We start from the raw sequence: 25,013 nt of genomic DNA on the forward strand, positions 1-25,013 counted from the left end.
GGGTTAGGGACTGATGTGAATGTACAATATATATGTAAAGTGCTGCGTAAACTGATGGCGCTATATAAGTACCTGTAACAAATAAAATAAATATCTCCTAAAGGTGCATATTTAGTAGATATTCACTTTAGCTCCAGGTAAGCTTTATTATAAGTTTGCTTGTCGGTAAAAGTAAAAAAGGCAAGGACAGTCGATGTGGCAATACTTATGGAACGTATTCAATATACATTGCTGGATAAGATGCACATATTCAACAGAAAATGGGATGGTTGGAAAACACATCGACATTTATTGTTGGGTTGATGGACTATCATAGATGGATTGGTATTGAATTTTTGTTGGTTGTGTTGTTGTTCTGCATATCTTACTGACCTTTGTTTTTCTATGATTGTGTTTTATAATACTGTTCATTACTTATGTGCCTTTTTCTTGATGTATACTATACCTCATGAAGTTGTGCTGTTTTTGCAGTCTATGCTTCAATAAATACGTTTGTAAAAAAAAAAAAGGAAAAAAAGGAACTTTACTACCACTTGAAGGTGAAAAGCCTGCCAAAACTTTTTGATTAACCATTTGCCGACCGCAGATAGCCGAATGACGGCTTCAGCGTGGCCGGCCAGTTCTGGGAGGGGGTCATATGACGGCCGGCCAGTTCTGGGAGGGCGTCATATGACGTCCTCCCAGAATGCGCTCTCCTGCGCGCCCCCGGCGATCTCCATGTCCTACGGACACAGCTGATCACGTGGTATGGTAAAAGGCCAATCACAGTGGCCTTTCACCACGTGATCAGCCGTGTCCAATGACACAATGATCACCGGGAAATGCAATTGCCGGTTATCGCCTGCACTTTCCTCACGCTGTCACAGCGTGAGGAAAGTAATGCCAAGAACCAGCAGTTGTCAGAGGGGAGATCGACACAGATCATCAGGGCACTGATGATCAGTGCCCTGATTATCGTTGCCCAGCAGTACCGCCCACAAGTGCCCAGCAGTGCCACTCACCTGTACCCATCAGTGCCCACCAATGCCACCCACCAGTGCCCAGCAGTGCAGCCCAGCAGTGCCGCCAGTCAGTGACCATCATCAGGGCCAGCTCATCAGTGCCACCCACAAGTGCCCATCAGTGCCACCCACAAGTGCCCATCAGTGCCACCCACCAGTGCCCATCAGTACAGCCCAGCAGTGCCGCCAGTCAGTGCCCATCATCAGTGCCAGCTCATCAGTGCCACCTCATCAACATACATCAGTGAAGGAGAAAAATTACCTGTTTGCAAAATTTTAGAATAGAAACAATTAAAAACTTTTTTTTGCTTTTTTGTTTATAGCGCAAAAAATAAAGTTTCCAGCAGTGAGTAAATGCCACCAAAAGAAAGCTCTATTTGTGTGAAAAAAATAATAAAAATGTCATATGGGTGTAGTGTTGCATGACCGCGCAATTGTCATTCAAAGTGCGACAGCGCTGAAAGCTGAAAATTGGCCTGGGCAGAAAGGGGGTAGAAGTACCTGGTATGTGAGGGGTTAAATTCTGAATGTAGAAGGGGAGACGTTGAACATCGGTTAGATTTTTATTGCCATTTTGAAGCATACTCCTAGTTACGAACATATAAATATTTTAATGTCCATAGCCAAGTCATAGTCCTACGTTAATATCTGCACCACCATAAGGCATCTGTATTATTATGAGTAGGAACATGTCTCTTCCGCAGTATGCATCTCCCAGTGCAAAGCAAGTCTTCCCCTCTGGGTAAAAGATTTGCCGCATTTGGGACATGACAGCGGCCTCTCTCCCAAGTGAGCTTTTCCATGTTTGAGAACTGCTGACCTCTGAGAAAAAGCTTTGCCGCATTCTGAACACGAATACGGCTTCTCCCTGGAATGAGTTCTCTGATGCATGACAAGATTCCCTCTTTGGGTAAAACACTCTCTGCACTCCGGGCAAGAAAACGGCTTCTTCCCTGTATGAACTCGTTGATGGTAGTCCAGATTTGACTTCTGCCGAAAGCTTTTTCCGCAGTCGGAACAGGGAAAGGGCTTCTCCCCAGTGTGAATCCTCCAGTGTACGTTAAGGGATCCCCTCCTAGAAAAACATTCGCCACATTCGGAGCAGGTAAAAGGTTTTTCCCCCGTGTGGGCTCTCTGGTGTATTGTGAGGTTTTCTCTCTTGGTGAAGTGCTTCCCGCACTCAGAACAGGCATACGGCTTCTCCCCAGAGTGAGTCCTCTGATGAGCAATCAGGTTTCCAATGCGGGCAAAACGTTCTCCACACTCGGGACAGGAAAATGGCTTCTCGCCTGTGTGAGATCTGTAATGTTTCGTGAGATCCGATTTGTGCCTGAAGCATTTCCCGCATTCCGAACACGAATAGGGCTTCTCCCCAGTATGGATTCTCTGGTGCACATTGAGGGATTCTCTTCTCGAGAAACTTTCTCTGCATTCTGAACAGGAATAGGGCTTCTCCCCTGTGTGGACTTTTTCATGTATGTTCAGAGACGACTTTCGGGAAAAAGACTTACCGCATTCGGAGCATGAATATGGCTTCACCTCTATGTGACTCCTCTGATGTCTGAGAAGTTTCGCTCTCTCTGTAAAACATTTTCCACATATAGAACACTGGAACAGTTCATCTCCTCCAAGGGCTCCATGGTGGCTGGCTTGAGGTGAGACATCAGGAGACATCCCACCATGCGTAGAGGGATTGGATGACAAATCTGTGCAGTGAAGTCCTGAATGGAGGTTTGGGGTCTTGGGGGATCGTCCGGGATAATCTGTAGTAATGTCATCATACTCTGTTTCACCATCTAGAAAGACATGGTGAGTTATTTGTTACAGTTACATAATCTGGCTGAAAAAAGACAAAAGTCCATCCAGTTCAACCATAAAAAAAGTTATAATCCTACACCCACAGTTGATCCAGAAGAAAGCAAAAAAACCCCAGCAAAGCTTGATCCAATTTGCTACTGCTCGGAAAAAAAATCCTTCCTGATCCCCCGAGAGGCAATCGGATATTCCCTGGATCAACTTTACCCATAAATGTTATATCCAGTTATATTCTGTGTATCCAAGAAAGAATCCAGGACTTTCCTACAGCAATCCACTGAGCTGGCCAGAACCAACTCTTGAGGGAGTCTATTGCACATTTTCACAGCTCTTACTGTGAAGAAACCTTTCCGTGTTTGGAGTGTTTGTGTTATGCTTTGGGGAAACAGGAACTCAAACCAAACCTAAAGTTTCACTCCAGAAGGATTTTTAAAGTGGAACTGAACCCTCCTATCTTTTTTTTTTAACCAAGGAAGCTGCAATCTTAAGCCTTTGTTTGATCTTCAACTGCCATGATGCTGCACATGTGATCACTTATGACACCAGCCAACAGCAGGTGCCGAGAATTTAAACGTTTTTCGAACTAGTAAATGGATGGGTTTAGTTCCGCTCTAAATGAATTTATGCTTTGCCCATACATAACTTCACAGATTCATTTATATAACTTCCTTGCATTCGAGTTGCTGGAGTCATAGTTTACGCAGGACTACTGGGTTAAAATGATTGTAAACCCTGACATATACCCAAAGTGACTGGCCTCAAATGATACACAGAGATGAAACAAATCCTCCTTCATATGTTATACCTGTTCATTTGCAGTCCTTTCTCCTACAGCAATTCAAAATCGAGAATTTACATAAAATTTTTGAGATCTCCAGAGGTAGAGATCTGATGACACAAACTGCACAGCTCAGAATGAAGAGCTGAGTGTAATCTGAGACCTGAGAGGAAGGAATGGACACACTCCCCTCTATACAGTCTCGAAGAGAAACATGCACAGCTGAGGTTGTCAATCACAGGTTGTATGCTGGAATTCCCCTACCCAGTTCCCCTCGATCCCTTAGAGCAGGGGTCTCCAAACTTTCTAAACAAAGGGCCAGTTTTCTGCCCTGTAGATTTTAGGGGGGCCGGACTGTGGCCATTGGGAGTAGAAAAGATCTTGACATCAGTGGGAATAAACCATGCCCCTTCTTTGGTGTCAGTGGTAGGAATTGTGGCTCATTGTTGGTGTCATTGGGAGGAACTGTGCCCCACCATTGGTGCCATTGGGCCCCATTGTTGGTGGCTTTGTGAGGAACTGTGGCCCATTGTTGGTGTCGTTGGTAGGAACTGTGCCCCATCATTGGTCTCAGTGGAGGGAATTATGCCCAATTGTTGGTATCCGTGGATGAATATTGCCCCAAGGGCCGGATAAAAGCAAGCAAAGGGCCACATCTGGCCCCCGGGCCACAGTCTGGAGACCACTACCTTAGAGTAAGCACAACCTGTCAGAAATTACGCCTGCAAATGCAAAGGAACCAGGCAGCAGACAGAAATCACACTCAGTGGTTTGGATTGAGGCAAGCACACACTACAGCCATTCTCAACCAGGGTTCCGTAGAACCCTAGGGCTCCTCCAGAGGTGGCTGGAGGTTCCTTGAGCTGGGGCTAACTGAACTGAAAGAGATGAAAACCGGCGCCATCTAAGCGTAGCAGTAATAAAAGACAGCTTTATTTGCAAGTATAATAACTTACAGGAAGACAAATAGAGGTAAGCATGTATATCCCTCTGCTGAGTTCGTCTACGGCCACTTTGAGGAAGGACTGCTCATCTGGGTCACTCTGATGGATTCCAGGGCTACCTACTTGGCGTGTGCACGATGCTGACAGCTGGTGACGTCACTCCCGAGACCTCGAGGCAGGCAGGGGGCACAGCGCACATTCAGAACATACGTGCTCCTTCTTCAGGCCAAATTAACTGCCATCAGATGGTGCCTGCATAGTTCCAGACCCAGTGCAACTTGGCAGAGTCAGCGGCATGACTGCAAAAGTGGCATTCTGACCGCCAATCAAAGGGGCAAATCTTTTCCCACTGTCCACCACCAATGGAAGGAGAATTTTCCCAATCACCCCCTGATGGACTTCTCTGAACAGGGGTTTCCTGAGACCTGAAAATGAGTTCAACGGTTCCCCTGGAGTAAACAGGTTGAGAAAGGCTGCTATAGAAGGATGTGCTTTGTTCATTATTCATGTCAGAGGTAGGTTTACAACCACTTTAGGAATACTGATTAGCAGGATTTTTGCCTTACTTACCATATTTTTCGCTTCATAAGACGCACTCTTTCACCCAAAAAAAGGGGGGGGGAAATGTCAGTTCATCTTATGGAGCGAATATAAAGCGGCCGAGACGGTATTTCTGCCACCACCATGTCAGAACACCGGGCCAGCCGCTCAGCTGTTCTCAGATGCAGGACCTTACCTGTTCCTCGGTCCAGCACTGCGCAGTCTTCCCGCGCCGGCTTCTTGCCGCGCTGGCATCTGTGACAGCAGGATGCCCACTGCGCATGCGTGAGAAGCGCTGCGCTTTGTGAATGGTCCGGTGTCTTGTGGGACACATGACAGGTCCCAGAGACGCCGGGCCATTCACAAAGTGCAGTGCTTCTCGCGCATGCGCAATGGGCACCCGGCTGTCACAGCCGGATGCCAACAGTAAAGGGAGAACAACTCCGCGGAAGTGGGTACCTGTCGAATTCAGGTACCCGCTCCCCCTCCCTCCTTAAAGGTCCGCAGTCTCTGGTCATCTCCTGTACTGTCTGCAGTCTCTGGTCATCCCCTGTACTGTGTCCGCAGTCTCTGGTCATCTCCTGTACTGTCTGCAGTCTCTGGTCATCCCCTGTACTGTGTCCGCAGTCTCTGGTCATCTCCTGTACTGTGTCCGCAGTCTCTGGTCATCCCCTGTACTGTGTCCGCAGTCTCTGGTCATCTCCTGTACTGTGTCTGCAGTCTCTGGTCATCTCCTGTACTGTGTCCGCAGTCTCTGGTCATCTCCTGTACTGTGTCCGCAGTCTCTGGTCATCTCATGTACTGCGTCCGCAGTCTCTGGTCATCTCCTGTACTGCGTCCGCAGTCTCTGGTCATCTCCTGTACTGCGTCCGCAGTCTCTGGTCATCCCCTGTACTACGTCCGCAGTCTCTGGTCATCTCCTGTACTGTGTCCGCAGTCTCTGGTCATCTCCTGTACTGTTCGCAGTCTCTGGTCATTTCATGTACTATGTCTGCAGTCCATTGGTTCAGAATATTTTGTTTCTTGTTTTTCTCCTCTAAAGCGTAGGTGCGTCTTATGGTCAGGTGCGTCTTATGGAGTAAAAAATACGGTACATAGCAATCCAATGCAGGACATAACCGTTTGCATGATTCAATCTGTATATACTGCAAGATTCCCTTGTCTCCAATAAGTCTGCAAAAAAATGGGACCTATGTGTAGCCCGCCATTTTCCACAGTACTGTACGTCATTATCAGAGAGGCTTGAAATATACCCGCTCATGGGCTTATGCAATGTAAGAGCATTGAAAGCTAGGGATGCACTGAAATTTGGGTGGCAGAAACGTTTCGGCAGAAAACACCCCTTTCGGCCATCAGCCAATATGAATATGAAAAAAGCACAGATACAGGTGCCGAAAAAACCCCGCCCCTTGCCGCCGCCGCCACCACCACCGCTCGGTAGTTCTCAGCCTTACCTGAGAAACCATCAAATGATGCCGCTGCTGGGCATAGAGATGAGTGAAGGAAAGATGGCCTCCAACTCTCTCTATCAATCTCTATGCCCTTGGAGCGATGTCACTTCCCATTCCGGCCATTTTTTTTTTTTAAAGCACTAGATCAATGCTTTTTTTTGATCCAATGCTTTACATTGTAGAAGAGAGATGTGGGGTATTATTGGCCCCATATCTCTCTCTACAAAGAGGACCTGTCACTAATTATTTCTATCTCAGGGGATGCATGCATTTCTTGTGATAAGAATAAAAGTGATTAAAATGTTTTTTTAAAGGGACAGTGCAAAAACAAAAAAAAGAAAAAACATTAAATAAAAAAAAAAAAGTTTAAAGTGCCCCCGCCCCCCGTGCTCACAGGTAGTGGTGAATGCATATGTAGACCACGCCCACATACGTAAATGATGTTCAAACCACACACATGAGGTATCGCCACGAACGTCAGAGCAAGGGAAATAATTCTCGCACTAGACCTCCTCTGTAACTTTACACTGCTAACCTGTAGACATTTTTTATGCATCCCCCATGGAGATTTTTAAGTACCGCAGCTTCACGCCAATTTTAAAGCATGACATGTTGGGTATCTATTTACTCGCCATCACATCCTCTTTCATATTTTACAAAAAAATTGGGGTATATATTGTTTTTTTAAATCAAAGCTCCAGAGTGGAGGAAGCTGTACTTTGGCGGAGATACCCAGTCGGGGTGTCAGGCAGTCTGTCACATGGAGGAGGGGGGAAAAGAAGTGAACGTACTGGAAATGAACTAGAAGAAACTGTAACTTTCTGGATTTAGTGTTTATTACTCACCTGTGCTGATCTCTGGAGGAAATTCCTCCTCCTTACACAGCTCATCGTCCATCACAGATATCTCTTCATCTTCTACTTTAACAACAATCAACCCTTCATCCTAAAGAAGATACAAAATAAAATCTTTAAAAAAGGGTCTTGCTTAGGATTAAAAAGGAAACTAACATTTTGTTATTTAATTAAGACCCTCGGGTCTATGTACCTGATCCTCTTGAGGGATCTCCTGATCCTCCTGAGGGATCTCCTGATGTTCTTGTGTGGAGTCCCGGGAATACAGAGGACGGGGACATCTCTCTGGTGGGTTCCCATTACTTGATCCATCTGTAGGAAACACACACACTGACTGCATTGTTCCTATGTCTTTATATCAGAGGATGTGTGTATCTAGGTGGATCCTCAATACAAGAAATTAAAGTCTCCTCTTACCCGGTGATGTGAGGGGCGGCTTGTTCTCCTTGCGTCCGTCTAAATGCTCCCATTCCTACACACATATTAATACAGTCATCATCCAGAGACATCTCTTTTACTGGATAATGTCCCATAATTCCTGGCATCACTCACCTTCCCTGTTAGCAGTTCAATGATCTTGCTACTGGCTTCTAGTATCTTCTTGTCGTTGCTAAATATCAGGGAAAGAGCTTGAACAGTGAAGAGGCTCTTACTCCTGGTGAATTCCTCTAGTACATTTAGTTGGCTTCTGGATGTCATACGAGTACCAGGTCCCTTTACTACTATATAGCCCTGTGTATGAAAAGATATATGGATATTATTGCACTGTGTAGAATATAGCATCCTCCCCTATCTGGTCAGGTCTGTGTTTTATCAATAGAGTGATGTCATGTGACCTCCCAGAATCCTCACCTCTCCGGTCAGGTCTGTGTTTTATCAATAAATAGTGATGTCATGTGACCTCCCCAAATCCTCCTCACCCTTCTGGTCAGGTCTGTGTTTTATTAATAGAGAAAAGAGTGACGTCATGTGACCACCCAGAATCTTCCTCACCCCTCTGGTCAGGTCTGTGTTTAATTAATAGAGATAAAAGTGATGTCATGTGACCTCCCAGAGTCCTCCTCACCTCTCCGGTCAGGTCTGTTTTATAAATAGAGATGCGTGAGGCCATGTGACCTCCCAGAATCCTCCTCTTAGCTCTGTGTTTTATTAATAGGGATAAGAGTATGTCATGTGACCTCCCATAATCCTCCTCACCTCTCTGGTCAGGTCTGTGTTTTATTAATAGAGATAAAAGTGATGTCATGTGACCTCCCAGAATCCTCTTCACCTCTCCGGTCAAGTCTGTGTTTTATTAATAGAGATAAGAGTGACGTCATGTGACCTCCCAGAATCCTCCTTACCTCTCGGGTCAGGTCTGTTTTATTAATAGAGATAAGTGAGGCCATGAGACCTCCCAGAATCCTCCTCTCAGCTCTGTGTTTTATTAATAGGGATAAGAGTATGTCATGTGACCTCCAATAATCCTCCTTACCTCTCCGGTCAGGTCTGTGTTTTATTAATAGAGATAAGAGTGACGTCATGTGACCTCCCAGAATCCTCCTTACCTCTCCGGTCAGGTCTGTGTTTTATTAATAGAGATAAGAGTGATGTCATGTGACCTCCCAGAATCCTCCTCACCTCTCCGGTCAACAGGTAGATGATCTCTAGGGCGAGATTTAATATCTTCCCAGTGATTTCACGTTTGACCTTCTCCATTTCAGTCATGTCATTTATTTGATGAGATTTCCCAGAAAAGCTGTTTAACATAAAGCTGTAATGTCCAAAAAACTAGAACATGAATAGACAGAAGAAAACATGCACACAATTAACCACTTCAAAACCAGGCTGATTCTGACACTTCTCACATACATGTACATATTCTTTATTTTTTTTTTGGCTAGAACACCCAAACATTATATACTTTTTGAAAGCAGAGGCCCTGGAGAATAAAATGGTGGTTGTTGCAAAGTTTATGTCGCATGATACTTGTGCATCCGGTTTTTAAACACAAATTTTCAGGAAAAAAAACATAAAAAACCTAAATTTACTAGTTAATATAAAAGATGATGTTATGCTGAGTAAATAGATACCCAACATGTCATGCTTTCAAGTTGCCTGTGGAACGGAGCAAAACTAAGATACCAAAAAATCTCCATAGGTAAAGCTTCAACCTTTAACAATGTAGAGATACACAGAAGTTCTGGTGCTAAAGTGAAATCCACGTCGCTTCTCATTTCTGATCCCACAAATAGGGGGAACCACATTAGTTCCTCTCTCTCTGTGCAGATCACAGGATGCCGCCAGTCGGAGCAGTCCAATGAGACGGGAGAGCCCAGAAAAGGCGGTGGCAGCAATGGGGGTAGGACACCCTCTTCCACCACCTGTTAAAGTGATCCAGTGGCTGTATAGCCACTCAAATCACTTTTGCATCACAGAGCATACAGTGGCATGACCACTTAAACCCAAGGAAGTCATATGACAACCACCCACGTGGAAGTGGTTACGGAATTCTGACTATTCCATGAAGGTCATCTGCTACAGGATTGCTCTGGTTCGGTAACTCAAACGTTTTAAAGCCAGATGTGATGGATCGCCTGGCACCCCGCCAAACAGTGACTCCTGCCCTCCAAACCCTTCCAGCAGATGGATAGCCAAAACCAGCCCTTTACACCAAGCATTGTACAAAGACAAGATGTTGAAGTAAAACCAAAGGAATATCTTTATTGAACAGACATACAGGTTTTTAAACAATTTTAAAATAGGGGTGGTCCCCACATGAACAATAAAAACAAATATTACACATTGGGGTAAACATCCCACAATGGTTAGGTAACAAGGTAAAGTTGACACCAGACTAATCACATCCAAGAGGAACCTCTAGGAGGATTAGCAGAGAGACAGAAACAATAGGTGACTCAATTACCAATGGGAATTCACACCTAGGAGACACACAATGGGGAAAAGACACTTAACAGTAAGCACATAACACTTGAAAAATAGGGGCAGTCCCCACATGAACAATAAAAACAAAATATTACACATTGGGGTAAACATCCCACAATGGTTAGGTAACAAGGTAAAGTTGACACCAGACTAATCACATCCAAGAGGAACCTCTAGGAGGATTAGCAGAGAGACAGAAACAATAGGTGACTCAATTACCAATGGGAATTTACACCTAGGAGACACACAATGGGGAAAAGACACTTAACGGTAAGCACATAACACTTGAAAAATAGGGGCAGTCCCCACATGAACAATAAAAACAAAATATTACACATTGGGGTAAACATCCCACAATGGTTGGGTAAGGAGGTAAAGTAGACACCAGACTAATCACATCCAGGAGGAACCTCCATGAGGATTAGCAAACAGACAGAAACAATTGTTTTTCTCAATTAATGGAAATTCACACCTAGGAGGCACACCATGGGGACAATGGGAGAAAGGCACTCCATACCTGGACAGGATAGGCAAACACAGGTACACATAACAGCGGGAGACCCTGACATCGGGTTGTTTTGAGTGGATTATAATCTTCTGCTTTGAGTCTCTGAGTCTAGGAGGGGGTTGGAGCAGTCAATGTTGGTTTGGGCAGAGACCCCAAATCTGTTTCCTGGACCTCCAGTTCTCAGAGTCTGTGTGTTTTGGGGAGACATGGATTTGAACCCGTAGTAAACCTAATCCCCCAGGCACACACCTCTCACAGAATAGAGCCCCCTCAAGCACCAGGACCCACAGTCAGTAGGCAAGAGTCCCCTCCAAAAGCCCCTGTCCTGGCTGGGTCTGTCACACCAGACACAGCCAGGTATAAAGCATGTGACTGATTGGCTGCCTTGGAGGCCAGAGGAGAGATATGGGGTCTAATAAAGCCCAGATCTACCCATAAAGAGGACATGTCATGACCCATGCTATCACAAGGGATGGGCAATAAGAGCCCATTCACACTTGTGCGACTTTGGGATCCAAGATTGCATGACACGTCTCACCCCATGACTCCCAGTATCATTCATATCCATGCAACTTCAAGTCGCAGCAACTTGAAAGTAGTTCCTGCACCACTTTGGTCTGACTTTCATGCGTCTTGGGGGCCATAGACTTCCATGTAAATCCTCCAAAGTCACATGAAAGTGTGCAGCACAGACAATCATTCTAAATCAAAGCCAAGGTTGCATCAAAGTCACTCCAAAGTCGCATCAAGTCACACTGTGAATGAAGCCCATTCAAACTTCTACAACTTGGGGTCCAAAATTGTATGACATGTCGCACCCCATGATTCCCAATGAGTAACATTCATAGCTGTGCAACTTCAAGTCGCAGCGACTACTTTGGTCTGACTTTCATGCGTTTTGAGGGTTATAGACTTCCATGTAAATCCTCCAGTCACACAAAAGTGTGCAGCACAATCATTCTTGGTCAAAGACAAAGTCGCACTCATCCAAAGTGGCGTCAAAGTAAGTTTTGGGGGGTCTGGGGAGTTGAGGGGAGTCTGAAAAGAGGGTTGCCTGAGGAGGAGAGGTGGGTATCAGGGGGGTCTGAGAAGGAGAGGAGGGTCTGAAAAGGAGAGGGGGTCTCAGGAGAAGAGGGCGTCATGAGGAACAGAAGGGGGTCTAGTGGGGTCTGAGGAGAGGTGGGCCTAAGGAGGAGAGGGGAGTTCGGGGTGGTCTGAGGAGAGGGGGGTTAGAGGATAAGAGGGCAGTCTGGGGGGGGGGGTCTGAGGAGGAGGGGGGTCTAAGATGAATGGTGGGCCTTGGGTGGTCTGAGGAGGAGAGAGGGGTTAGAGGATAAGAGGGCAGTCTGGGGGGGGGGGGGTCTGAGGAGGAGGGGGGTCTAAGATGAGAGGTGGGCCTTGGGTGGTATGAGTAGGAGAGGTTTTTATGGGGATTCTGGATAGAGTGGGGAAACGTTAGAACCTCTGTGAGTGCTCTGTGTTTCCTTGCTCTTGAGATCCAAGATATCTTCACCCCTTGGTCCTGGTGTCACCCTCTAAGGGGTTTCTAATGCTGGAGGGGGGTGGGGTTAAGGGTCATGTGACTGCCCTGATTGGCTGTCACGACTGGGAGCTTTCTGTGAGGGAAACGCACGGCATGCATGCGCTCAATGCGATTGTTTATATCGGGTGCGCAAATATGCAGCCAAGGCCCAGCCACCGAGAGGCCGCACATTTGCATCCCGTCGGCACCAAGGAGTTAAATGTGGTCTCTTCTTGGGGAAAGGATTCTTCTTCCTGCAGGGCCCCCCTTCCTAGTACCGCAGTTTCTGTACAGAAGAGCTCATATGGGAGGAAGGAGAAGCAGCACCAATTAGAGTGAAAGAGAGAGGAGCTCATCCGTCTGCTGCTTCTCCTTTTCCTGTCCAATCAGAGGTGGAGGGAGGGATAAGCACTGCAGGCGGTATTTAGGAGAGAAAAATCTGGTGTACTGCCCCGTCCAACAGGGAAATCTCAGGACTGGATGGACACAAAGGCAGGTAAAAGAGCTCCCAGGTGTGCCTGGAGATTGCTTCCTCCATGCTTGTGCCTTGTCCAGAGCTTGGCTCCATGTCAGTGCCTGCCAAGGGGTGTGGCCAAAGAGAAGACCCTGCCCCCTGGACTACAGAAAATGCTACTTCCTGTATGTGAGATACCAAACTTCCAAAATGCAGGATGCGGCTTTCCAGAGAATACGTCTCCAGCTCCACCACCCCCAGCAGAGCCCCCCCATCCAATGTTCCCCCATCAGAGGAGGTGATATGATCCCCCCCATCAAGCCCACATACAGTGCTGGGACCCCCTTCTCTCATAATAAGAAGACATTATTACCTCCTCACTGGACTCACACTCTCCACACTCACACCCCCACCAGGAGGATTCTCCCACTGCTGCAGTTTTCATTCTGCCACAAATGTGGGCTTCAAGAAAATGGCCGCCGACCTTCCTTCACTGGGGACAACTACAAAGATAATAGGAAACCGTTCTTTAATATTCAACTGAAATAGTGGATTTTGTAGCCATAGAGAAAGCACTCCGGCCACGAGGAGTTATCCGCTTCTTTTATGTTCTCTGAAGTGACAGAAACCTAAGGAAAGCACATGGACGGTGGACAAAAAGATGCATTCACAACTACTGCGCATGCGTCAAATTCCCTAGGATTCCCTGAGATCCACTGCCCATGCGCCTCAGGGATTTGGCACCCTTGGACCACACACAACTCGTGTATTAGCCACACACCAGGAGTAGGGCAGTACTCTCAATAGTCATCATAATTATTGTTTGTAATACTACTACCATTATTATTTTTACTGGTGCTACTACTATTATTATATTTACTGGTGCTACTACCATTATTATATTTACTGGTGCTACTACTATTATTATTGTTATGACTATTATTATTACTGTTATTATTTCTAATACCATTATTATTATCAATACAACCATTGTAATCATTAATAATAATAATATTACTACAACTACGACTAATATTGTTATTTTTACTAGTACTATTATTATTTTTAATATTGTTATGACTATTATTATTACTAATACTATTATTATTATCAATACAACCATTGTGATCATTAATAATAATACTACAACTACGACTGTTATTTTTACTAATACTATTATTATTATTAATACTACAACTACTAATATTATGGCTATTATTATCACTACTAGTACTATTACTGTTATTATTGCTACAACAATTATTATTATTACTAATGTCATTGCTATTATTATTAGTGCTACAACTATAATTATTATTCTTAATATTTTTACTGCTACTATTATTATTATTACTACAATTATTGTTATTACTACTATTATTATTGCTATGACTTTTAATTTTATTATTACTAGTACTACTACTATTATATATGTCATTACTATGACTATTATTATTAATATTATCACTACTACTATTATTATATAGCTATTATTATTACTGATACTATTCCTACTATTATTTCTAGTTATACTATTTTTCTTAGTATTATCATTAATATTATTAGTATTACCAAAACAAAATTAAAATGCCATTGTTATTATTGCTACAACTATTATAATTATTATTATTTTTACTAGTACTACTATTTTTCTTATTATTACTATGACTAATATTATTGCTACAACTATTATCATTATTATTCTTAATATTTTTACTGCTACCACTATTATTATTTTTACTAGTACTACAATTATTCTTAGTATTATTATTATTATTACTATTATTTATATGGCTATTATTATTGCTACAACTGTCATTTTTATTACTATTATTATTATTGCTATGACTTATAATAATATATATCTATAGATATAGATATATATTATATTATTTTAAAATATTATTACTATAATTATTAATATTATTTTTACTATTATTTTTTATTTCAGGTACTTATATAGTTCTGTCATTTTACGCAGCGCTTTACATATATATTGTACATTCACATCAGTCAATAACTCTCAAGGGACGTACAATCCTTAACTCACATTCATACATACACATACTAGGGCCATTTTAGCCAGCAGCCGATTAACCTACCAGGATATCTTTGGAGCACTATGACTATTATTATTACATTTACTAGTACTATTATTATTCTTAGCATTATTATTACTACTACTGTTATTACTATGACTAATATTATTGCTACAACTATATTATTATTTTTTACTAGTACTACTAATATTCTTCTTCTTCTTCTTCTTATTATTATTATTATTATTATTTAATAAAAAAAATCTAGTACACCATTTTTGATAGTTAAACCCTTCCCACCGCTGCCTCCTGGCCCTTTAAGAGGCTCTAAATGCCAGGATGCAGGCATTCCAACCATGTGACCACTGTGATTGGCAGTCACAGTGGTCACATGATCAGAAAGCTCCTTTTTCTGGTGTCACATACTGTACTTACCTTTCATGCCCCTTGCCCATATCCAATGCAGAGAAGTCCAGATGCTCTTATCCACTCTACGGTAAAAGAGGATTTTTTAGAACTAGTCCTCTTACCAAAGGACCAAACCATTCATGGACAAGGAGATCTGTAGTCCCGAAGATGAGAATCCCACAAATCTGGGTTGATGTCTTAGGCCGCCCATACAAGGGTTGAAATTCGACCAATTTTTGCTCTGTTAGTGGGTCAATGGCACCGGCTGATTTTCTTGGTTTCTGACCCTTTTCGGTGATCGGGCATGTTGGCAAATTTGTGAAAAACAACCGATTTTCGACTCCATGATGATCAAATCGTACGATCGTTTTTCTGAAAAGAATATGCGCACGAGCCGTGACCTGGAAGGAACAGATGTTTCACCTGTTATATGGGGTGAACTTTATGACTTGTTCGGCCGATTTTTAAAAATCATTGAAGGCGCTATCGGATTACCGAGTGAACGATGTTTCCGATTTTCGGACGAAAAATAGTTCGGAATTCGAATCATGTATGGCCTGCATAAGCCACTTTGCCAGGAGCTGTGGACATGGAGGAGGATGGTGGTCAGCAGATGCTAGGATCCTACACTTAAAGGGTAAGTCGTCCTTTTCATGAAAAAAGATGAGCTAACTCCAAACGTCCTACCTACCCCACAAGACCGCATAGCTGTCATAATGTTCCCTGCTGCCTGTGCTGCAAGCCCTCATTGGTCAGCACAGCCAATGAGAAGAACCATTTATAACTCCGCCCCCAATGAGATCCCCAATCTTGCCTCCAAATATCACCCAAACCGTCCTCTCCGCTCCTCCCATAACCTCCTGCTCTCTAGCTCCCTTGTCTCCTCCTCCCATGCTGGTCTCCAGGACTTTTCCAGAGCCTCCCCACGTCCTCTAGAACCCTCTACCCCAAACTATCTGCCTACTCTGCCCACTTTTGGGCGATCTCTGAAAACCTATCTCTTCAGGGAAGCCTGTTCCGCCTTCAACTGATAACCAAATCTTCTATTCCTCCTATCAGTTATTACCTTTTGTACCACCAGCCCCTCCCTCCTAGATTGTAAGCTCCAAGGATCAAGCCCTCCTATCCCTCCTGTATTGAACTGTATTGTTGCTGTATTGTCTCCCGTTATATTGTAAAGCGCTGAGCAAACTGTTGGCGCTATATAAATCTTGTATAATAATAATCTGAGGCTTCTTCTTCTGGTAAGGTGTCCCAGGTGTGCTTCTCAATGGTCGCCGTGCTCACTCTGGTCAATGTGTCTAGTGGAACCAATTGCCTTCATAAGTTACCTAATTAGTAAATAGAGTCCCCCGGTGTGTCATGTGATCTCAGTATAAATACAGCTGTTCTGTGAAGCCCCCAGAGGTTTGTTAGAGAACATTAGTGAACAAACAGCCATCATGAAGGCCAAGGAACACACCAGACAGGTCAGGGATAAAGTTGTGGAGAAGTTTAAAGCAGGGTTAGGTTATAAAAAAATCTTCCAAGCTTTGAACATCTCACGGAGCACTGTTCAATCCATCATCGGAAAATGGAATGAGTACGGCACAACTGCAAACCTACCAAGACATGGCCGTCCACCTAAACTGACAGGCTGGGCAAGGAGAGCATTCATCAGAGAAGCAGCCAAGAGGTCCATGGGAACTCTGGAGGAGCTGCAGAGATTCACAACTCAGCTGGGAGAATCTGTCCACAGGACAACTATTAGTCGTGCACTCCACAAATCTGCCCTTTATGGAAGAGTGGCAAGAAGAAAGCCATTGTTGGAAGAAAGTCATAAGAAGTCCCGTTTGCAGTTTGCGAGAAGCCATGTTGGGGACACAGCAAACATGTGGAAGAAGGGGATCTGGTCAGAGGAGACCAAAATGGAACTTTCTGGCCTAAAAGCAAAACTCTATGTGTGGCAAAAAACTAATACTGCACAGCACCCTGAACAAACCATCCTCACCGTGAAACATGGTGGTGGCAGCATCATGTGGTGGGGATGCTTTTTTTCAGCAGGGACAGGGAAGCTGGTCAGAGTTGATGGGAAAATGGATGGAGCCAAATACAGATCAATCTTAGAAGAAAACCTGTTAGAATCTGCAGAAGACTTGAGACCGGGGCAGAGGTTCCCTTTCTAGCAGGACAACGACCCGAAACATCCAGCCAGAGCTACAATGGAATGGTTTAGATCAAAGTGTTAGAATGTGTTCAAGTGAAGTGTTAGAATGTGTTTAGATCAATGTGTTAGAATGGCCCAGTCACAGTCCAGACCGAAATCCAATTAGAGAATCTGTGGCCAGACTTGAAAATTGCTGTTCCCAGATGCTCTCCATCCAATCTGACAGAGCTTGAGCGATTCTGCAAAGAAGAATGGGCAGAAATGGCCCTCTCTAGATGTGCAAAGAGACATCCCCAAAAAGATGTGCAGCTGGAATTGCAGCCAAAGGTGGTCCTACAAAGTATTGACTCCAGGGGGGCGAATACAAATGACGCCACACTTTTCACAGATTTATCGGTCACAAATGTTGAAAAACATTTCTCATTTTCCTTCCACTTCACAATCGTGCCACTTTGTGCCAGTCTATTACATCCAATCCCAATAAATACATTGTAACATGACAACATGGGGGACATTTCAGGGGGTATGAATACTTTTTCAAGGCACTGTACCTGTCTAAGCATCCAGCGGTGTCCTGACCTGATACAATTCTTTAATCAGCTATCGGGTGCTGGCACCGCCATCTTGACTAAGGGAAATCGGCAGCGTAGCCTTGCAGCTTCACAGCTAGTTTCCTACTGTGCATGGGCGAAGTTTGCTGCACTTTGTGAATAGGCTGCAGTCTTCTGAGACCTGTGAGGTGTCCCAAAAGGCTGCACAGGAAGGAGGAGGGACCGAACTTCTGTGTCAGTTTGCCGCAGTGAACTGAGCCGGAAGTGGGAGCAGGTACCTGCAAAAACCATGATGGTGTGAACCTCCTGCGCTCCCAAGTGTTATTTGAAATTTTTAAACAAAATAAATATGTGTCTAAATCCCAAAGAAAGCTGCTAACATCAAATCATATACCAGTGACCATATACAATGAAAGTAATAAGGGATGCAGCGCTACATTCAAATAATGCAACTATGTGAATGAGGGATCTTAAATCAACAAATTAAGTGAAATTAGATAACAATGGCAACATTAATAATACATATCAATACGTGCTCGTTAAATATCATTAACACAAATAAAGTAAATAGCTCAAAACTTGTGAAAAACATGTATGAAAAACCCCATCCATATATATATGAATGAAGCAAAATTACACATATATATGGTGCAATCCCACGTGCCTATTGTGAAGTGAAATGATGGTAATAATAGTAGTACAAACAAAATGAAATCTCAAAGTCCAAAAAATATATATATACTAATGGTGACAAAACAGTAAATGGTGCTTCCAAATAATACTGTTAGTGACCATAGGTGAAACTCGTGCAAATTTCTGAGTGCGTCCAAATCTGAGAATCCAACCACCATCTGGATTAGCCTCTCACCTCATCCCTTCGACCCTTGCGGATCAAAGAGCAGTAGTGGATCCCTCTCACGGATCCTCCAGGCAATGAAACACTCCAAGGGCAGTTTTCTCAGACCAATATTCCCACACTGGCTCTTCTCCAGGAAAAGTTGTAGTATCAATCTCTCAAATGAGACAAAGGAATCCTCCCATAGTGTAGTATATTTAATTATACCATAGGGACAAACAGCATTTTTTGCATTACACTTACGTAGCAGCCAGTTCAAGAAAAAAACCTCATGCTTTCAGATGAGGATATATCTGTTTGGGTGTACAGCTGAATCCACAGGTGTACCAAGATGGCCGCCACGCCGGAAATACGTCACCACGTCAAGCCTAAACCAGGTACCCACTCTCCCCCCCCAAAAGGTGCCAGCGATGGGGGAACTGAAGGCAGACAAGCAGAGCTTCCCCTTTTGGGTGTAACCCTGCTTTAACCTCTTGGCGCTGGCCACATGCATATACAGTGGGGAAAAAAAAAATATTTGATCCCCTGTAGATTTCGTATGTTTGCCTGCTTACAAAGAAATGAAAGGTCTATCATTTTTATCATAGGTGTATTTTAAATGATATAGACAGGATATCAACCAAAAATCCAGAAAAAACAAATGTTACAAATGGAGTTGCAGTTCAATGAGTAAAATCAGTATTTGATCCCCTACCAACCAGCAATGATTCTGGCTCCCACAGACTGGCTATGTGCTCACGTGGTACACAGGTTAGTCCTGTCAATGTAAGAAGGGGCTTCTAACGACTACTTGTTATGTGTATAAAAGACACCTGTCCCCAGAATCTCATTCTTCCATTAAAACCTCACCACCACCATGGGCAAGACCAAAGAGCTGTCAAAGGACGTCAGGGACAAGACTGTAGACCTGCACAAGGCTGGAATGGGCTACAAGACCATCAGCAAGAAGCTTGGTGAGAAAGAGACAACTGTTGGAGCGATTATTCGCAAATGGAAGAAATACAAAATAACCATCAATCGCCCTCAGTCTGGAGCTCCCTGCAACATGTCACCTCATGGGGTAAGGATGATCATGAGAAAAGTGAGGGATCAGCCCAGAACTTCACGGGAGGAGCTTATGAAGGATCTCAAGGTAGTTGGGACCACAGTCACCAAACCAACCATTGGTAACACAATACGCCACCATGGACTGAAATCTTGTGTTCTGAGAGGTCGCTGAGGACTGAGCTGAGAGCGCGCGCGCCGTGCACGCTTCTGGCACTGATCAGGAGCATTCCGGTTATGTAACTGCTGTGACAGCCAATCACGGCGGTCCATTTATCAGAAACCCTGCCCTGCCACCCAGCATCTGAAACACAAATGAGAAGGTAGACCGGGGACACGCTAAAACCATGGGGTAATAGACCTTCCACACATATGATACAGCCAGTGCGCTACACAAAGGCTGGCTTCCCTCCCACAGAGAGAACCTGACAATAACCAAAACCAGGCCCCCTCCCCGCAGACAAAAAAAAAACACCCCCCTCCAGCAAGGAGCCAGACACACACCATTCCCTTCCCAACCACCAACCCAGCCCCCACAGAGAGAGCCTGATATTGACCAACAACTCCCTACAACCCCCACCCGAGGGAGCCTTCTGCTACCATCGTCCCCTACACTACACTACCCCCCCACAGAGAGAGCCTGATATTGACCAACAACTCTCTGCAACCTCCACCCAAGGGAGCCTTCTACCGCCATAGCTGCCCCATACACTGCACACTACCCTCCCCTCCACAGAGAGAGCCTGATGCCTGATATTGACCACAACAACTCTCTGCAACCCCCACCCGAGGGAGCCTTCTACTACCATAGGCCCCCCCCCCATACACTGTACACTTCCCCCCCACAGAGCCTGATATTGACCAACAGCTCTCTGCAACCCCCACCCGAGGGGGCCTTCTACTACCATAGCCCCCCATACATTGGACACTACCCTCCCCTCCACAGAGAAAGCCTGATATTGACCAACAACTCTCTGCAACCCCCACCCGAGGGAGCCTTCTACTACCATAGCCCCCCATACATTGGACACTACCCCCCCCCCACAGAGAGAGCCTGATATTGACCAACAACTCCCTACAACCCTCACTCCACTACCATCGCCCCCCATACACTGGACACTAACTCCCTCCCCCAGAGAGAGCCTGACAATGACCAACACCACCCCCTGCCAAATTCCTCCCCTACAGAGAACACCTGATATTGACCAACAACCCCCTGCAACCCATCAACCAAGAGAGCCTTTCACTACTATCACCCCCCCATACACTGGACATCAACCAACCCCCCACCCCCCTCTGGACAAGAAAGAGACACTCACCTTTACAGCTCCGGACATCCCTGGGAATGAGAGTCGAGGTCTGCATACACCATCAAGCAGCCCGCAGCCTCTCTCGGATCTCAGCTGGACCCCATGTCCCTTCTTCTGTCCCTTCTTCCGGGGGGCAGCATTGCCCCCCTGAAAAATGCTGCCCTAGGCAACTTCCTTGTGGTAAATACTCCCCTGGATACAGCAATATAAACACTATACTTTTTTCCTGCTGATAGGAGTTCTTAGTCTGATGCCCTGCATTAATAATCTCACCTCCTCTGAGCCCAGGTTGTCCTGGACAGTAAAAGGAGAGGCATCAAAGTGATAGGCTCATTTCTTTGTAACTCTGCTCTCTCCTCCTATCAACATGCTTCTGTTCAACATAAGCTGATTGGCTCTTATCTTCCTCTTACACGCCAGCTCTGCTGTACAAGGAGTACAAGAGGCTGCAGTCAGGGCAGTTTCAGATACTTACACTGCTTGTGCAGCACAGTAGCTAAGTGATTAGCACTCCCCCCTGGCAGTACTAGGGTCATTGGTTCAAATCCCAACCACAGCACCACCTGCCTGGAGTTTGCATGTTCTCCCTGTGCATGTATTGGTTTCCTCCGGGTACTCCAGTTTCCTCCCACACTCCAAAGACATGCTGGTAGGTTAATTGGATCCTGTCAGGATTGTCCCTAGTATGTGTATGTATGAATGTGAGTTAGGGACCTTAGATTGTACACCCCTTGAGGGTTAGGGATTGATGTGAATGTACTAAGTGATGTGCCCGAGTTCCCAAATGGTCAGTCCGCCCCTGTGTACAATATAGATGTACATTCATGGCACTGTATAGATACCTGAAAAAAAAAAGTAAATGCACAGGTCCCAGAAGACTGCAGTACCAATCACACTGCACGGCTTGTGCATGTGCAGTAGGAAACTGGCTGTGAAACTGCAAGGCTTCACTGCCGCTTACCCTTACCGAAGATGTTGGCACCAGTACCCGAAGCCAACTAAAGAATCGGCTCAGGTGAGGACATTACTGGATCCCTGGACAGGTAAGTGTCCTTATATTAAAAGTCAGCAGCTACAGTATTTGTAGTTGCTGACTTTTCATTTTTTAGGGGAGACTGAAGCTCCAGTTTAAGTTTACACCTACTGGCCACTTTATTAGGTCCACCTGTTCAATTGCTTGGTAACACAAATTGCTAATCAGCCAATCACATGGCAGCAGCTCAATGCATTTAGGTATCTAGATGTGGTGAAGACGACTTGCTGAAGTTCAAACTGAGCATCAGAATGGGGAAGAAAGGGGATTTAAAGTGTTACTAAACCGTGGAACCTGCATTCACTATATCCGCTCTCCCCGGACCCTGCATTCACTATATCTGCTCTCCCAGTACCCTGCATTCACTATATCTGCTCTCCCAGTACCCTGCATTCACTATATCCGCTCTCCCCAGACCCTGCATTCACTATATCCGCTCTCCCCGGACCCTGCATTCACTATATCCGCTCTCCCCGGACCCTCCATTCACTATATCCTCTCTCCCCGGACCCTGCTTTCACTATATCCGCTCTCTTCAGGACCCTGCATTCACTGTATCTGCTTTCCCAGGACCCCGCATTCACTATATCCGATCTCCCCGGACCCCGCATTCACTATATCCGATCTCCCCGGACCCCGCATTCACTATATTCTCTCTCCCCGGACCCTGCATTCACTATATCCGCTCTCCCTGAACCCTGCATTCCTTATATCAGCTCTTCCCGGACCCTGCATTGACTATATCTGGACTCCCCGGACCCTGCATTCACTATATCCGCTCTCCCCGGACCCTGCATTCACTATATCCGGTGTCCCCGGTCCCTGCATTCACTATATCCGCTCTCCCCAGTCCCTGCATTCACTATACCCGCTCTCCCTGGACCCTGTATTCACTATACCCGCTCTCCCGGACCCTGCATTCACTATATCTGGTCTACCTGGTCCCTGCATTCACTATATCCGCTCTCCCCGGACCCTGCATTCACTGTATCTGCTCTTACCGGACCCTGCATTCTCTATATCTGGTCTCCCCTGTGTGAGTTCTCTGGTGTCTAGTCAGATCCGATTTCTGACTAAAACGTTTCCCGCACTCTGAACACAAAAAAAGGCTTCTCGCCTATGTGGATCCTGTTGTGCGTAATAAGAAAGTCTTTTGTGAAAAAAACATTTCCCGCACACTGACTAGGAAAAGGACTTCTCCCCCATGTGAACCTTTTCATGGGTCATTAGTGAAGATTGCCAGGAAAACCCTTTACTGCATTTGAAACATGAATAAAGTTTCACCATTGTGTGAGTCCTCTGATGTTCCATATGCTTTGCTCTCTCCATAAAACATTTACCGCACTCAGAACATGGGAACGTTTTATCCCCTTTACGAGCTGTGAGATGGAGGACAGGAGGCTGATTTTAATTGAAAATGACGCTATGTATAGAAGGTTCACATGATTGATCTACAGTGTGAGGAGCTGGGTGAAGATTTAGAGCAATGGGGCTTTCTTCTGAAGAACTGGACGTGTTGACCTCATCACCATTTGGAGAGATGATGGAGTATCCTCTGTATTGTCCATCCAGGAGGAAATATTGATGTGTAAAGGGAATATATAGCAGTTTTGAACATACACAGCTCAAAAAAATTAAAGGAAGACTTTGTAATCAGAGTCTAGCATCGAGTCAATGAAACTCCTGGGATATTGATCTGGTCAGGTAAGTCGCAGAGGGGGTTGTTAATCAGTTTCAGCTGCTTTGGTGGTAATGATATTATCAACAGGTGCATGAGAAGGGCAACAGTGAAACAACCCCCAAAACAGGAGTGGTTTTACAGGTGGAGGTCACTGACTTTTTTTCCCTACTCATCTTTTCTGACTGTTTTTCACTAGTTTTGCATTTGGCTAGGGTCAGTGTCACTACTGATAGCATGAAGCCATACCTGGACCCTACAGAGTGTCAGGAAAGGGCTCACCACTGGTGGTGCTGTGGCTCACCTGCTCTGTGGGCTGCAGTACCAGTCCCTACTAGAGAGTGCTTCTCAGCAGCCAGGATCTCAGCTCCTGCAATCAAGCTATCACCTGAAGCTGATTGCAGGAGGTGTAGTTAAGCAGTAGCCAGGCCTGCAATCAGTGCCTTGGTGTATTGTGCCCTTGAACCCCTGCTATGTGGTCTGTCTTCCTCTACGCCGGATTGATATATATATATATATATATATATATATATATATATATATATATATATATATATATATATAGTGAAGGTTTTTGTTATTTGCGTTTGATTGCACTGTATGTTGTTATACACTGGTGTAGCTCACAATAAATTATATTTTACATCACTCCTGAAGCCTGCTATTCCCTGTGTCAGTCCACACATTTCTGTTCCTATCCGGGTTACTGACATAACACCAAGGCCAGTCCTGACCAGAAGTGGCTGCACAGGGAAGCCATCTTGGCTTGGTTTTTGTGAAGGATGCATCCTGAGGAGGTTGTGTACTTGTCTCTGCTAGCAATAGAAGATAGAGAATACTGCTATAAGATTCTGAGGGAGTGGGCCAGGGATCAGCTGCTAGAGTGCATGCGGGTTGCTCATTCTCTAGTAGATCAGGGCAGATTGTTTTCTGAGGTGCAGCCATTGATTCAGGCTTGTGCTGAGTTGGCTCTGTCCAGTACCCCTGAAAGCAGGGATGACTTTTCTCCGCCATTCAGTACAGAATAAGTAGAATCACTGGTATGGTTGTTGGAGGATGATCCGGATTGTTTCTTTGAGCATTATTCAGTATGTTCATAACATGTGCTAGTTGATTGTATAAACACAGTGCAGTCTTTGGTCAGACAGGCTATGTG

General features: G+C 44.9%; 1 protein-coding gene across 1 annotated transcript in view; it reads right to left on the reverse strand.

The window, feature by feature from the left end:
* Window positions 1–1,550: 1,550 nt before the first annotated feature.
* LOC149466176 (uncharacterized) overlaps window positions 1,551–25,013 on the reverse strand; it is a 48,436-nt gene continuing 24,973 nt past the window's right edge. Inside the window, exons 8-15 of the mRNA XM_089672711.1 lie at window positions 23,420–23,558; window positions 13,166–13,280; window positions 9,004–9,153; window positions 7,936–8,115; window positions 7,801–7,855; window positions 7,577–7,695; window positions 7,375–7,474; window positions 1,551–2,797 (exon numbers count right to left, since the gene is read on the reverse strand). Of these exons, the coding sequence (XP_089528837.1) occupies window positions 1,677–2,797; window positions 7,375–7,474; window positions 7,577–7,695; window positions 7,801–7,855; window positions 7,936–8,115; window positions 9,004–9,153; window positions 13,166–13,280; window positions 23,420–23,558 (1,979 nt within the window). The 3' untranslated portion in view covers window positions 1,551–1,676. The remainder of the gene's footprint in view (window positions 2,798–7,374; window positions 7,475–7,576; window positions 7,696–7,800; window positions 7,856–7,935; window positions 8,116–9,003; window positions 9,154–13,165; window positions 13,281–23,419; window positions 23,559–25,013) is intronic.

The sequence above is a fragment of the Staurois parvus genome, unplaced genomic scaffold, assembly GCF_062004578.1.
Source record: "Staurois parvus isolate SC_StPar_1 unplaced genomic scaffold, SC_StPar_1.0 ptg000132l, whole genome shotgun sequence".
NCBI classification, from domain to species: domain Eukaryota; kingdom Metazoa; phylum Chordata; class Amphibia; order Anura; family Ranidae; genus Staurois; species Staurois parvus.